At 43.4% G+C, this 15,519-nt stretch overlaps 8 protein-coding genes across 8 annotated transcripts; 2 read left to right on the forward strand and 6 right to left on the reverse strand.

Annotated features, from left to right (window-relative positions):
• Positions 1 to 1,131: 1,131 nt before the first annotated feature.
• On the forward strand, positions 1,132 to 3,190 carry EAE97_006207 (uncharacterized protein; the record flags this gene model as incomplete). The annotated part of the gene is made up of 6 exons (XM_038876720.1): positions 1,132 to 1,410; positions 1,458 to 1,726; positions 1,783 to 1,904; positions 1,956 to 2,090; positions 2,142 to 2,918; positions 2,970 to 3,190. The coding sequence occupies 6 exons, from the start codon at positions 1,132 to 1,134 to the stop codon at positions 3,188 to 3,190; spliced, it is 1,803 nt and encodes a 600-aa protein (XP_038732427.1).
• Positions 3,191 to 3,313: 123 nt separating this feature from the next.
• Positions 3,314 to 4,776, reverse strand: EAE97_006208 (uncharacterized protein; the record flags this gene model as incomplete). Its single annotated transcript, XM_038876721.1, has 2 exons — positions 3,314 to 4,485; positions 4,539 to 4,776. The coding sequence occupies 2 exons, from the start codon at positions 4,774 to 4,776 to the stop codon at positions 3,314 to 3,316; spliced, it is 1,410 nt and encodes a 469-aa protein (XP_038732428.1).
• A 601-nt stretch (positions 4,777 to 5,377) lies between these two features.
• Positions 5,378 to 7,321, forward strand: EAE97_006209 (uncharacterized protein; the record flags this gene model as incomplete). Its single annotated transcript, XM_038876722.1, has 1 exon — positions 5,378 to 7,321. The coding sequence occupies one exon, from the start codon at positions 5,378 to 5,380 to the stop codon at positions 7,319 to 7,321; it is 1,944 nt and encodes a 647-aa protein (XP_038732429.1).
• A 577-nt stretch (positions 7,322 to 7,898) lies between these two features.
• Positions 7,899 to 8,615, reverse strand: EAE97_006210 (uncharacterized protein; the record flags this gene model as incomplete). Its single annotated transcript, XM_038876723.1, has 1 exon — positions 7,899 to 8,615. The coding sequence occupies one exon, from the start codon at positions 8,613 to 8,615 to the stop codon at positions 7,899 to 7,901; it is 717 nt and encodes a 238-aa protein (XP_038732430.1).
• An 884-nt stretch (positions 8,616 to 9,499) lies between these two features.
• EAE97_006211 (uncharacterized protein) lies at positions 9,500 to 10,435 on the reverse strand (the record flags this gene model as incomplete). Its single annotated transcript, XM_038876724.1, has 2 exons — positions 9,500 to 9,964; positions 10,043 to 10,435. 2 exons carry the CDS (start codon positions 10,433 to 10,435, stop codon positions 9,500 to 9,502), a joined length of 858 nt encoding a protein of 285 aa, XP_038732431.1.
• Positions 10,436 to 10,806: 371 nt separating this feature from the next.
• Positions 10,807 to 11,524, reverse strand: EAE97_006212 (uncharacterized protein; the record flags this gene model as incomplete). The annotated part of the gene is made up of 2 exons (XM_038876725.1): positions 10,807 to 11,175; positions 11,225 to 11,524. The coding sequence occupies 2 exons, from the start codon at positions 11,522 to 11,524 to the stop codon at positions 10,807 to 10,809; spliced, it is 669 nt and encodes a 222-aa protein (XP_038732432.1).
• Positions 11,525 to 12,839: 1,315 nt separating this feature from the next.
• EAE97_006213 (uncharacterized protein) lies at positions 12,840 to 13,514 on the reverse strand (the record flags this gene model as incomplete). Its single annotated transcript, XM_038876726.1, has 2 exons — positions 12,840 to 13,112; positions 13,158 to 13,514. 2 exons carry the CDS (start codon positions 13,512 to 13,514, stop codon positions 12,840 to 12,842), a joined length of 630 nt encoding a protein of 209 aa, XP_038732433.1.
• A 439-nt stretch (positions 13,515 to 13,953) lies between these two features.
• EAE97_006214 (uncharacterized protein) lies at positions 13,954 to 15,252 on the reverse strand (the record flags this gene model as incomplete). Its single annotated transcript, XM_038876727.1, has 3 exons — positions 13,954 to 14,208; positions 14,275 to 14,775; positions 14,833 to 15,252. The coding sequence occupies 3 exons, from the start codon at positions 15,250 to 15,252 to the stop codon at positions 13,954 to 13,956; spliced, it is 1,176 nt and encodes a 391-aa protein (XP_038732434.1).
• Between the last annotated feature and the right edge of the window lie 267 nt (positions 15,253 to 15,519).

A 15,519-nucleotide genomic window follows, 5' to 3' on the forward strand; every position in this document is an offset into this window, starting at 1 on the left:
TGCTTCAAGTTGTCACAGAACAATTGAAAATGATGAATTACACAAAGGATAAAACGACACCAGGATCTTGATATTATCGTCGTTGATGCGGAAGGTATCGGTTTCCGGCGCCTCGGTTATGTCCCTACGAAAATTGAACGAATCAAGGCTCAAGAATTTCAAAGACGCAACTGACTAAGAAATACCAGCACGTGATTCAAAAACTCGGGTCCTATATCAACGAAATTTTCGCGTCACTAATTTTTCTTTCCTCTTCATGAGCATCAATCCACAACGCTGCTTGATCTTCAAAGTGGTAGCGCTAGGGATATGGCACATTGATGGCGTTATGCTATTGATATCGTCATACTATATGTTCTGAGAAGGAAGGATCTGTCGTTAATCTCGACCTCGAGGAAATCAATCTCGTTGTTGTTTCATTTTATGATCTATATATGACAGCTTTCAAGCTGGTTATTGAAAACGTTTGCGCACGAAGCAACCTTTTCTATGGAAGCGTGTCTCCGACACTACTGCTGTTCGATGATACAAGTCGGAAGACGTATTGATTGCCTATTGCTATTGCCAATTCTTGCACTTGTATTTCTACATTTCAAAGCATGAAACAACATCGTGAACTGTCTCAAATTCAAAAACATTATATGCACATTTGTTGATAGCATAAATCTCTTTATGCAACGTATTATTATACGGCGGGGCTCCTCAAACCTTGCCTCAATTTGGAAAAACTATTGTCCATATGCCAAGGTATATGCGGGGTCATTCAAGTTAACCCGTTGACCTTTGAATGGCTGCATCTCCTGCGCTTCAATATAATATGAACTATGATTCAATTAAAGCTTCGGGGGGTTTCCCTCCGCCATCCCGAATGCACTTAACTCCCTGCCCTGAAAAAAAGGTTAAACGTCCATCGTGTATCGATCGGCTCGTATCTAGACATGGAATACATGCAAGTCGTACCGGAAACAAACTGTACAGCTTGTTGTCCCCTGGCAGTCTGTATTTAATCGGACGAAATGAGATCATCATAAGCTCTGAGACATGCAGGTTGAAGAAACTATAAAGTTCAATCTCGCAGGTTGTGAAAGGATGTGAATTTCTACACCAGGTGAATGCACTTTCTCTGCAATGATGCTTTCATCTAAGATCAATTGCCTATTTGGCATTCAAATTTTCGCTCATTTGGCCCATTGTACAAGCTCTCCGATTGCTACTGCTACCAATACCTGGTCAACTAAGGTCTACAATGTCTCCGCAGCGACGACAACATTAACCTATGAGTACACTAATGAGGAATTGGCTATGCTATGGAACCAAGTCGGATCCATCGCTGTAGGGCCAATCACGACGACAGTAGAGCCAACACCAGAGCCTTCATCGTATCCTCGTCCAGGAATCTTTCACCCTCTAGTATGTCAGTTAGTCACCATTGAAGATCACATATCTGATATTTGCAGGTGCCAACCTATGATACATCCCTGAATAATCAAAGTCTACCTGACGATTTCATTTGGGGTTTAGCAGCCAGTTCATATCAAATTGAAGGAGCCGCGAAGGATGAAGGTAAAGGTCCCTCGATTTGGGATTTGATTGCACATCGAGACTATGGAGCCGTCGCAGACAACTCCACCGGTGATATCGTGGCTAGTCACTATTGGCTTTACAAACAAGACTTTGCTCGTCTTGCTAGTTTGGGAGTTCCATACTTCTCTCCGTCATTCTCTTGGTAGGTGTAGTCTCGAATTCACAATGAGTTTGGGTGCTAATGCGAGAGATTGCCAGGCCGAGATTCTTCCCATTCGGAAACGGGCCCGTAAACCAACAGGGTGTTGAGCACTATGATGATGTTATTGCTAGCATGGTCGCCAATGGAATCAAGCCTGCTGTCACACTGTTTCATTGGGGTAATTTACGATACCCAAAAGTCATGTTTTAACATGCTAATCATTGTTCAGATACACCCCTCGCCCTATTCAATTCATATGGAGCCTGGACAGACGAGCGAATTGTAGACGACTTCTTCAATTATGCCAAGTTTGTCATCACCAGATATGACAAATATGTGCCAATTTGGTATACATTCAATGAACGTATGTTGCTCTCTCGAAAGTTACATCTCTCTTACTAACCTTCATCCTCAGCTCAATACTGCAACTGGCAATACGCCTCCTACCCTGCCGGAAACACCAAAGGCAACTACCCCGCTTACCACAACATCACTGGTGGTCTCCCCGCTCGCATCGCCTGTTCACACTACAGCATCCTCGCTCACGCAAAGGTGGCCAAATGGTACCACGAAGAGTTCCACGGTGCCGGCCGCATAACCTTCAAAAACTCCGGTAACTTCTACGCACCCAACAGCACCTCCTCAGGAGACGTCGACTCTGTAGCCCGTAACTTTGAATTCGCATTGGGTTGGTTCAACGGCTGTTGGCGCGACGGTGATTATTCTTCCATGTTAAAAGAAACTTTGGGAGATCTACTTCCGGAATTCACCCAGGAGGAAAAGGACATGATCAAAGGAAGTTGTGATTTCTTCGCTATAGATGGCTATACCGCATTCCTTGCTACTACCATCCCTGGAGGTTCTGCAGCCTGCGCATCGAATTCTTCCCACCCCTCTTTTCCTGAATGCGCAGGTTCAACTTCGCTTGCCGCAGATGGGTTCCCATTAGGACCTGCCGCCGATGAAGGGGTCAACTGGTTGGTTAGTACACCAGCTGCTATCCGTAAGTTCTTGAATGTTATTACAAAAGAGTTGTTTCCAGCAGTAGGGGATATCGTTGTTAGTGAGTTCGGATTTGCGGAGCCGTTTGAGGGACAGATGGGTACTTTGGGTGAGATCTTGTGGGATTTGAGACGAGCAGATTATTATAGAGGGTTCTTGGACAATATTCTTGCAGCAAAGGTTGTTGATGGTAAGTTTCCCATTGCCAATGCCTGATGTGGCTTGTACTAATGTATTTCAGGCGTCAATGTCACTGGTGCATTTGGCTGGGCTATCTTCGATAACTTTGAGTGGTTTTCGGGAAGTAAGGTGAAATTTGGAATGCAGTGGTTGAACCAGACTTCTATGGAACGTATTCCAAAGGCAAGCATGTTCCAGTTTTTGGACTGGTTTGATGCCCATGGAGGAGCTAAGTTGGGGGCGGGTAGCTCCGGAAACCTGACAAAGAAACACTTTAACTAGAGCTCCAAGAGACGTATTAAAGATAGAATTGAGAATAGAGAGTGCTTAGTAGCCTTTGATGTATCCAGATATCTACATTACTCATCGATACAAGAATTATCATAGTACGATGCTAACAACTATCTAATTCTCTAATTTTTCCGCGAATCCTTTTTCTTCAAGCTCTTTCGAGCTCTCATCCGGCACCAGCGCAACTTCTGAGCCGGTGGCTTTTGAGTCGGATCCCAGGTTGTTCCAGGCAGCTTTGTTCTTCTTCCGCTCCCCTGCCCCCTCACTTTTATACTGATATCCTCTCATTCTTGGTCCTTGTCCACTCTTCTCTGGTAGCTCACTATCGTATTTCCTGGCAAACTCTTCGCAGCCTTTCTCAAATGTGCCTTCTTTAATACTCTTTCGTATTGATGTAAAGAATTCCGAAAGAACATAATGGTTGTGAACTTGGAGTAAGACCCATCCAAGCATTTCTTTGGCTGAAAGTAAATGCTGGATGAATGCTCGGTGGTGGGAAGTGCATGCATAGCATTTGCAAGATTCAGAAAGGGGAAGTAAGGAAGTAGCATGAGCTGCAGTCCACATATCAATACCCAGAGGAAGGACTGAACTGCTCTCGTTTGGAGATTGAGAGTTGGCGGAAGATGGGAATTCAAACGTTAATGCGATCCCTGCATCTGTGGCAAAGTTGATGAAAGGTATGGTGAAAATGTCCATTCCGAGTGAGATTTGACGAAGTACATGATGAGGAGATGATGGCTCATCCAAGGAGAGTCGAGGGAGTAAAGACATGGCTGTAGTCTCTGGAATTTCTGGGAGTAAGTTTGAATCATAGAAAGCTAAACCAGACACCTCATCGACCAGTTCGTCAGAAATATAATTTATGTACTCCCACTGGCTTTGATAATCGATGGGTAATACTGGTGCAAAAACGGGTTGTTCCTTGACTTTGTCAGCCAAGAGCTGGGCCAGCCACTGCCCACTTCTATCGCCCATTTTGGCGGTACGTTTGGCTCCTGCTATAGTGCTATAGGGAACATCCGCGAGCCCAATGGCGATATCCGGGCGTAAAGTTGCGATTGAATCGATGTAGGATTTGTTAGAAAGAGGTTGAAATCCTGTGGATGTAAATACAGAAATGGCTGTGTTACTGTTGCCGTTGGGGGCTGTAACAGCGGGTGTCCGTCTTGGTGCCAAAAGAGATATGGTAGATCTGGACAAGGCTGTAAAAGCATGAAGAGGTGGTTCTGCTCCAGGGCAATTCAAGATGGGAGATATGGTTGTTTTATTGCTCTTTTCTATGACTAGAAAAGATCAGAACGAATACAAACACGTGATATAATGATGTGAAACCTACAATCTTCCAATGCGAAATGGACACCCGGTACTTTTGCATGTGCTGCAATTACATCTGGCGTCATATGAGGTATGACGCCTCTAGATGTAATGGCGAGGAAATCCGGGGTTTCCAAATCTTTCCGTCCTTCCAGAGTGATTCTTCCGAGCCTTGGTCCAGAGGCATTGTGATCCAAAGTATTCAAAATCTGAAATCCGAGCCTCGTAGGGTTCTTGGGAGCCATATTGATAGTGGACATTTCGTTAAGTGAAATAAGACGTATGAGCAAATAGGTCGATTAAATATCGCCAAGATACTGAGTTTTCTGCAGGCCAGTAACCCTCAGATTATATACAGAGCGTCCGTAAATTTGAGACAAGCACTTGCAGATTTCATAAACATCTCAAAATGTATAATTTTGGACAAAGAATTGTATATTGGCGTCGAGAACAGCTGTATCATAGAATCTGACCAGAATATAATTTTTACCACACTGGCGGCTTGATTAGTACTAGCACAGAATAGATAGACTAGTCTATAAGTGGTTAGCTCTGTTTTCACAGCAGCTTATCCTTATCGGACAAGTGTCCGTGCGATAAATGTTGCATTTCTCAAGTCTGACGAGAAGGGAGGAGTACTTCAAAAGTATACCTCTATCACCGCAGTACTCATGGTACATTAACTCTCTTTTACGTTGTTTTTCCTGCTGTTGAATAAATTGAGATTGCCACAAGAATTCAGTTGTTATTTGGACCGAGGACTGACATGCCCAATTTCCTATAATAAGCAAGGAAAAGCAATCGAGCAGGCAAAACGTTCGGATCAAATCACCTTCATTTCTCGGGTTTCAATAATACAATATGGGGGACCGAAATGGTCGCGTCGATAACAGGCACCATTTTACGGACAATGACCACCCCGATGATCCAATTGAAGACCCTACACTCACTCAGCTTCTACCCATGAACGAAATATCAGATGATGATTCTCCTCCTACCCCTCGGTTTTTACAAGATCAGTCTTCCTATCGGTACCTTAAATGGATTCCTACTCCGGTCAGACGTGTCACTAAGCAAGCTATTACTTGGGCGAATGGGCCAGACCCTCCGCGCATAAACGTCATCAAGCCTTGGTTTCCATGGCTGCAGGAAGCACCATTACGGCTTTTAGATCGATATATACCAAAGAGAAGACATAGGATCTCGCTTCTCGTAGCATATTACTTCTGTTGGATTCTGACTTTTGCTCTTGTCCTACGCCAGAGCACACTTGCTACCGCGATAGAGGAATGGGGAGTCCCTAGCGATATTGGATGTGGCAATACATATTGGGTAGCTGGGAACCAGTGTGGGTTGAATGGAAACGATTGCCGTCCCTTTAACGGAAGTGGTTTTGCATTCAAATGTCCCGCAAACTGTGCCAGCGCAAAGGTTCTTAATCCGCGAGCTGTTGGAGCGCAAGAAATCAACTACAGGCCATTAGTGATTGGTGGACCTGCAGACGATGATACTACTGCAATCTATCGCAGTGACAGCTTTATCTGCGGATCCGCAATCCATGCTGGAGTTGTCGATAATGTCAAAGGAGGTTGCGGCGTTGTGTTGCTGGTTGGAGAACGCAATAGCTATCAAAGCTCAAATAGGCATGGGATCAAAAGCATTGGTTTCGATTCGACCTTCCCATCCTCATTTACATTCCAGAAAGGAATCACTTGCAAGGCCAAAGATTCGCGCTGGTCACTGCTGTTTGTTTCTCTGACGTTCACAGTAGTGCTATCGCTTTTTACTACATCGCCTAGTCTCTTTTTCTTTTCCATTTTCACTGGGCTTTTTGCTCATACTGGTCTCGGCTCTGATCCACCTAATTTTAATACTATGGCCGGACTGGTCTCAAACATATTAGGGAAGTTCCTACCTGCAGCTTTTTGCGCTTTTGTCATATATAAATACATGGGCGTCGAACGTGCCTTGACTGGGCTCATAGCTCAAATCGAGAAGACGATATTATGGCTCGGGGGCTGCTGGGTTGGAACACTCTCAAATTATACTTTTGAGTGGATCCCTATTCAACGGCTGAATGCTCACGATATAAATCAACAGCCAGATGCCAAACTTGCTCTGGCACTTATCATCATATTCCTTATCATTATAATCGTGAAACAAGCATTCTTCTTTCGCATGGAGGGTCGTTTAATTCGTTTTCTCGGCTTGTATGGGATATTTGTTACCGCTTTACTCATATCTCTCCTACTACCTGGTCTCAGTCTTCGAATACATCACTATATTCTTGCTCTTTTACTGCTACCGGGAACTTCTATGCAGACTAGACCTGCACTTCTCTACCAAGGATTGTTGGTCGGCTTGTTCATCAACGGTATTGCACGGTGGGGATTTGATCCTGTGCTTCAGACTCCTGCAGCACTTCAAGGAGATGCGAAACATAATTCCGCGCTACCACATATTTCATCTCCAGAGATTTCAATGAGTAGTAATGTTTCTTCTATATCTTTCACCTGGCTTCCACCACCTGCCCCATTTGATGGCATCAGTGTGCTAGTCAACGATGTAGAACGTTTCAGAGGATACACCGATGAAGGATTCGCAAGTGATAAGCATTTCGTTTGGTATAAAAACTCACCTTTACAACAACCCGAATATTTTAGATTTGGATATATGCAAGGGTCTAGAAGCTGGGATTACACAAAGGCGGGCACTTGGAATGTCAATGGGACCTGGACAGAAATGAAAAAGGGGCCAAGTAAGGTCAAAAGTAGATCACTGGATGGAGAAGTCTTCACTATATAGATTGGATGTTTAATTTTTGTTCATAGATTCCCACATAATTTCGATATCTTTCACAAATTGAAACTGCCTAATTCCCAGGGCTGCTGAAATGTCTCTACTGCCTGTGATGTCTTACGCCACAACTTCAAATTTTGTGACATCCTCCGGTTAATCTATTCTATCTTGGAGCTCCTTAATTTCGGTCTGTGTTCCATCTCAAATAACAATGAAACTCCAGATGATGCGAGTTCTCACACCATGATACCTCGCTTGCAAACTTGTTTGCACTCTACTATTCCTGCCCTTAGTCATTATCCCTACTATGCTTATCATTGCTCATCAAGCTCCAGGGCGCGGAGATCAGCGAGGGCCTTGCAGAATTTTTGTTACATTCTTACTTTTTCTCAGGCAAATTTTCTTCGAAATGCAAAGCACAAATTTCCAAGTCTCAAGTAGCCAAACATGATTTATTGTGGATTCATCCTGTTCAGTATTGTGTGCCCACACCACCAAGAGTTTCTGGCACATGTGCAACCTTCTTCTGGACCATGCACCTTACTATTATTGCTCAATCCAAGTTCCATTGCACAACGTAGCACTATTTCTGCTCTAAATCGATGCCCCGAACACTTTCTGATTGACCCTCTAGACGCCTTTTTCTTACTGGACCAATAAGTTCCTTGATCGAGTTCTGCAGTACCAATACCTGACTTTCGAGCTCCGTGACCCTTGCGTTTATATTTCCTTCCATTAGAGTATCAGAGCTGCTCTCAGTATTTGACTCCCGCCCGATATCGTTGAGCTCATTTGTAGTAGTTGCCTTTGATTTCTGCTCCTTTGTACTCTTAGCTTCAGGCTCGTACATCAAAACTGGGAAAATCCTATCTTGGAGTATGCCATCGGCTAGATATTTCTGATCCATACGCTGAGCCATGTTCTTCTCGATTTCTTTACAGGCGCATTTTTCGACTCTTTCTGAAGGTATTAGATGTATGCGATTTTCCATAGGTCTGTATTCTACTATGTACTCTGTCCATGCAGCTGCACAATAAAATTGTTTGTTTTGAACGTTGAGAAGGTGATGAAGTGCTGCCGGTTTCCAGTCGAAGAGTATAGTTGCTAGGACATCAACCAAAGACAAATCTTCCGGGAATTCAATCTGGTTTGATTTGCGCTTCTTGTATTTTGGAGGTTGAGGATTATTTCGAGGTCTTTTCACATTGAGGAGATGGAGATGGCCTTCCGGAGCATTTGCCGGGAGGTCGATGCTGATATCGAGGTTCAGGTCAACCTTTTGACAAGATTTGTCTTCCATATTTAATCGAGGCTTTGCTTGAGCTAGATTGATGGAGTCAAGTATGGGGCACGTTGTCTTAAATATCAATGATAAATAAAAGAAGGGATCAACCTAGTGCTGTTATATAACAGTGTATCACTAAACAACTCTTTGGTAGAACATCCCTTCGCACTTGAATCTCTTGAGTTTTGTTTTGGCAGAAGAAATCGATTGTACCTAGCTTTTTCCAAGGGGTAGCTTGTGACAGGCTCTTGAGCTGCATATCAAAGCTAGGCCAGAGCACACCAGGATTTTTTTATGTTTGTTTTGGCTACGCTAGAGTAGTATTCGGTAGCAATAGTATGGATATGCTTGGCGATTCATCAATTTACTGTCCCTTCTATTCATCAATTCTTTCGGTTTCTTTTTCTTTGTGGAATAGACTGCTTGGAAATTGGCTCTCTTCAAATGGATACTCTCTTTGACGGAAACTCCGAGGACATTCAAGAGAAACTCCATGGACATGGTAACAAAAACAATCTCACCAATCTCACGCTGGACAGATTGAATGATTTTACCAAAATTGAGTTGAACTACCTGAGAATTATCTCGACTCAGAATCGAAAATTGGATGACCCTTTAGACTTGTAGGCTTATAAAAATTAGTATCTAAGTATTTCATAGCACTCTTCCATGTTCCATCATTTGACAATCAAATTTTAAAATTCACAAAAGGAATTAAGGCTTGATCGGAAGTTTTCCTTCCATGTTTCGTTCATCATTTGCATACAATCTGACAATCTTCTTCCTTAACCAACTGATATGACAGCCCAAGTTATGTGAACCCACAATATTTCTCATCTCCTCGATACGGAAGCCACAGTCAAACCCCATTTCCATGCCAAATCAGCCATCATATCCTCTCAATCATCGCGCTTTCTCTTCAAAGAGCTTGTCAACTTCTCGGCTGACTTCTGAAGTCTGTCCAACGGACCTTGGACCTCAGACATCCTGTTTGCAAATCTGCTACTGCCTCCAGAACCAGTTATAGTTTCTTGAACCTGTTGAGAAACTTCGGTGATACGATCCGCATTCGAGATGTTTTGTGTCCTGCGCCCGGAATATTTTGGGCCACCGGCTCCATTTTGAAGCACACATGCCCAGTGAAAGCCCATTGGCACATTATTCTTGTCCTCGAAATCTGTCCCGCGTATAATAATTCTTGCTAATTTATGATCGTGTGCTTCGCGACGATCTAGAGAGCTGGTACTTGGGTAGTATTTCTCATCTTGACTCTGATCTTCAGAGTATACAATCTCCCAATTTCCCTTCTCGCAGATAGCATAAGTTACATTCAAATCAGAGCGATGACTCGCGAAACTAACGATCTATGATTGGGTTATCAGAGGCATTTCCACTGCACTAAACATGCGTGTTCCACACATGTTTTTCAGGAAGCTACTCACCCCGACTTGAACAATGTTTTCCACGCGAAGAAGATATATGTGGTCTGGCGACAAGTCATCCGATTTATGGCTCTCGGTATCCACGGTTTCACTCTGGAATTCCTTATCACTTTCAGATTCCTTGATATGCCCGTTTGTTGTCCACCAGCAATAAAACTGACTCGCTTGAACATCGAGCAAATGACTAAGAGCAGACGGATCAATTTCGTAGAGAATAGTAGCAATTACGTCAACTGTAAATAAATCGTGTGGAACTTTGTCCTTTTCAACCACAGCAATCCATCTGATTATGTGTGAGTGACCCGAAGGAGCATCTGTAAGAAGGTTAACTTTGCATTCGTATCCAACATTAACTCGCTGGGCAGTCCCTTCTTTGAGGTTTGGGTCGTTCATTTCTAGAGGTAGGTAGTGAGATGGAAGAAGGAGTATGAGTTCATTAAAACTTTTAGGAGATGACAGGATTATGGAAATTTAGCACTCTTAAATCTTGATGGATGAGGAAACGAGCATCTACCGAGCTCAGGCTACGGGTACCAGTCTTCGGCACGGAAAGGTGCCGAAGTAGTTTTTTATTCAAGACTGCAGCCACAAGGATAAAACACAAGGATCATATTTGCTCGCCACAACAGAATACACCAACTAAAGCTTTTTATTGTAAGGTTGCAATGGATACCCAATATTCGAAAGCAAACATTTCTCGCTTTCACTTTGCTCCAACTACGCAGTATTGTCTTCTTACCACAGACTTATTGTGTTCTCTATAATTACAAAAACCATCCCCCAACTCCCCCAAATAGTGATCGAAGAAACATGCGTACCATCGAGCGGAAGAAGGACAAGTTTATTTCATCTAACAACCCTCTCTTTCTCTCTTTGCTTGGATCCAAGGTGTCTGTGATTCCACGCTCCAAATACTTTAGCCACGCATCTATCTGGAGACGAGGTTTTTCGAAACGCTTGTCCCTCTCTCTTACGAATCCTGCATTATATCCCAGCCATTCATTTTCGATCAAATGATTGACAAGCGTCTCTGTTTCAAAGCCCCCAGGGATGACGAGAATCCACTGTCCATCGTCAAGTATTTCGTAGCCGTAGTGCCATCGTTTCTTGGAAGTCATGTCATTGAAGACTACCTGCAATCGCAATTAACAGAATTCCTTTGATCAAATCGATGAATCCCACCTGGACTTTCCGATCCTTACGAGCAACAAAGCCACAATGTGTCTCGTCGAAAGCGTCTAAACTGACATATAACTCTTCCACGCTAAAATCGAGGAGGTCGACCAAAGCCCATGGGCATTGGTAGGCAAGAATGGTGCGAATGACATCCACAAGAGTGGCGGCAACAGAATCAGTTTTTTCCCCCGCGGGGTTTGCGGTTTTGTGGATAATGTGAGGACTATAGTTGGGGGCATCAGCCGAAAAATTGAGATGAAGATCGAGATTGTGATCAGCTCGAATGCATAACTGCTGACTAGACATGGTTGCGAATCGGATGGCGGTTGCGTTGCGAGAGATGTTGAGAGGAAAAATTAGAAAGATTGCGAAGCTGCCTCTGGAAATTCGTCTACATACAAATGTCCAAAAGGTGTAGTTATAATCTAAGCAATCCGTGTAACTGGCATGACCAAATTGAAAACCAATTGCTCAGGTAAAGGCAAGTTGAAGGGTCGGAAGCATGCATGGGCACCGCCATCACAGGCAGACAATATTTCGTCGGAAACTTGCGTTCAGCATTCTCAAAGCCTTCACACTAAGATCGACTCATTCGTGGGACCCTGCACTTCTTTTTTCCTTCGGAGCGCAGAGCGACTTCTGATACCCTGGCCGTTTGTATTTTGAAACCGATATCTAGTTCAGTTGAATGTAACTCAACAAATGAAGTTTCGAGTGCAGTGAACTTGACATCCAACCAATGAAATCCCTGCATATCTCGGCAAAGTGCATCGCTTTACCAAAGTTTTCAGTGACTGACATAATTCTACAAACGAAGCCTCTCCGCATTGAAGAGCGTTAGGCCTCCAGTTCATCTATTGCGGCATCAAATAGCATAATCGAGAGGGCGGATTGAAGGATACTCTATTGACTATATGATTGATTCGGTTTAAATTCATCTTAGCTGGTTTCAGTTCTCCAAAATTTCTATGTCTTCTATGTGATCATTCTCATACACATACTTCCACGGTAACTCAGGCAGTACTAACCTTTACCAAGTCCTGTTTGCGAGGCACTAAAGATGAGGAGAGCCCAAGGTCTCTATGAAATGCAAACAAGGTCAAAAGGTGTGTAACAAAGACTAAACCAACAACAAACGAGCATCTACCTTACTGTTGCCTAAAGACCTTCAAGACTCAAATATGCATATTCCCGAATGAATGAGCATTGCCGCGTCATCCGCTTCTCATTGGTCGAACACGTGGAATTGTGAAATAATAATCATACAGTTCACATATCATGATACCAAATCAGAACTTGCTCACTACACCCAACTTTTGATTGAATACTACTAGATGCTAACGAAGGTCCGTATAATGATTCTCTTTCATCCTATTCCATTCTGGGGACTACTTCCTAAGCAGATCATCTTGGATACATCTGCTAAAGCCTGTTCATCAACCTAATCATTCTGCTGCACGCTTTCTCTTCTCCGTTTCTTGCAGATGGAATCGATCCGGATTCTTGGTGCTCGTGGCGTTCGTCGTCCCGGTCTCGATTTCGGTATCGCTGCCTGACTGTACGGATACTTGCTGTGGCGTCAGTTTTTTATCCTCCACAGTTGGATTTCTGCAAACAGCCTCTAATTCGTCGATGCATATCCATTGCCCATCTTTCGTGGTGACGTAACACTCAAATTCGAATTCCTTGAGACTATCTTGGTGCCAGGGGAGGGAATTTCCCAATCTCCCAGCCAGTATTCGGTCGCTTTTCGCAATATGACACTCGTGCCAGTTTTTTTATAATGATCTTCCAGAGTGCAAATGTCCTCAATACCCAAGTGTTCAGATCCCAATAGCTGCCATCTATCATCGTCATGGATGTGATAGGTTAGAGCCCGTTTGTCGAGCGTGACCTAGATTAATTTTAGTGAAATCGCTGTGGTTCGAAGGACACATACTCGTAAAAATTTCCATGATCTTTTAACAAAAAATTCCATATTATAAGTAGATGTACTCCAGTAAAATTGAGATATGCTGAGATCCAACATTTTTAATAGTGCGGAAGGTTTCCAGGACCCAATAGCGGAGACTATGACGTCTGCAGTGTTGTCGCGGGCTTCACATTCACAGGGAGTCGGGAGTCCCCATCGCTGAATAACTTCGTTGCCCTCCAATCTCTGTTCAATTATGCCTGGCTTCAAGACGATAGGCTGGCGAAATCTGGCGGAGTTACTACAGGCCAGGCTCAACACGGATTCATCTGGGTCGTCCCTGTCATCTCTCAGAACCACTTTCCATTTTTTTGTGCACGGCATTTCGACTTTGTAAATGTAATTTACATCTAGCTCTCAGAGAATGAGGGGACTCTGCTTGATATATCTTGTGATGAGGCAAAAACAACTCAGTGGGCATGCAGCTGACCAATCAAAGTACGGGTTACCGGGCTGTCATTTTATGATATGGATGAGCCGACATGCAAAGTGAGCTGTGAAAAAGCAAGTTGGGCTATCGCAAGACTTCCCTCGATGGTTTTTTTTCGTGTCTTAAAAAATACTGGGGCTGCACATTACACCGGAAAAGAAGTAAAGTATAAAATCAAAAAACAACAAAATAAGCAATATCTCTACACTATTTTAGAGCAAGGGCAAAATTAAAACCAGCTCGCAAAGGAGTATACCTCGGCGGCTCATCATTCTTATCACATTTCCCCTCAGACCCTCCTCATCTAAGTCAGTCAGTTCTTCGAGCTAGCAATCAAGCCCGTATCCCTGTTTTTTTGGCTTTGAATCTCAATCTACAGCAAGGCGAGCAACACGTGAGAATGCTCCAAAGACTTTCCATTTTCTCTTCTCCGATCATGATTCGACCAGGGTGAAGTGCGTTCATCATGCTTATAGCTAGAATTGCTGGAGTGACTTCAAAGATGTAGAAATAATATTCATGGGTGGACAGTGCACTGGATGTCTTATGTCTAGTAGAGAATCGAGCGAGAGAGAAGAATATCTGGATCTGTGGGGTTTGTGTTAGTACAACTATCTAGATGATATCATTTTATATTAAGGATAGAAAATTTACCAGGATAAAACACAACCCTCCAAATAATGCTCCCAGTAAGCTCTTCCACCCTGCTCCCATGACGCTCCTTTGTCCCAGCACACCCATCTCTCTCCAAAATGCCACAAGCAAGCCCAAGAACACAAAGGTAACTGGCATCTGCACGATCAAGCCTCCAATGTAAACATGATTGGCATTCCTCTGTTCTCGTTCAAAATCCCTCTTCTCCATCATTGATGTACCCACAATTTCTAGCACAAAGGCCGCTGCATTGAATATTAAGAATGGGAGCGCGAGGAGATGAGGACGAATACCGAGAAGAGAACGACTTGGGAGGTAATGATGTACGAGGTGACCCAGGAGAATGAAGTAATAGGCACTGATCAAGGGCGAGATAGTCAAGGCAAAGATGGACGACGTGAGTTCAAGGACGTTATCTTGTTGGTTGTAGGTTGATAAAATACGGATTATGAAGGCCGTGAGACCCCAGATGGATGCTGAAATTATGAAGAAACTATATACCTGCGTAATGTGTCAATTTTGGTGTTAAAGTCTGGGGTAAAGTGAAAGAATAAATACCTTTTTGTAAAAGAATGCTTGTATGATGTGAGCTAGAGTAAGGATTCCGAAAATGGCAGCTGCAGCTACAGCTGATGCAGAACTAGGATAGTAGTCATAAAGAGCGTTGCATGTACCCGGAGGCAGATATCCATTCTTGTCCGGCGTAAGTGTTTGTATGCAGGTAGGAACTGCAAAAGAGACTGTTTTGGCTGGGTTAGTCACATGTGCATTTGTTACCCCGGCAATGGTAATGTAATTTGTTGTTAGGAAATAAAGTGGACTTGTGGATGAAGGTGAAGCAGTGGTAGTCGCGTCGCGCCGCAAAATAGTTGGAGCTGCAATGGGGCTTGAATGCGTAGTTGTGGTACTCAGAGCGAGAGCATTGGTACCGATAAAGACTGTCGATGCTAAGACTATGAGACTAGAAAAAAGCATCATCGTTTTTTGGGCAACAAAGAATCTGATGATAATAATCAACACTGATAAGTGAACATGAGGAGAGTCAATACAAAATATTTCAGGGTATTGCAGAGAAACAAATATGACCGCTTCTAACTAGGAATTTAAAATCTTTGAGAAATCTAGGTTCATATATGAAGAAGGAAACAGCAATGATGTGAGAAGTGTAGCTGACTAATGAGGCATTAATCTCTCATTGGTCGGGGCGTAAAAAAGATTAAATGTCATATGACATCTGTGTACGAA

Source organism: Botrytis byssoidea (genome assembly GCF_014898295.1).
Source record: "Botrytis byssoidea strain MUCL 94 chromosome Unknown BBYS_011, whole genome shotgun sequence".
Classification (NCBI taxonomy): Eukaryota; Fungi; Ascomycota; class Leotiomycetes; order Helotiales; family Sclerotiniaceae; genus Botrytis; species Botrytis byssoidea.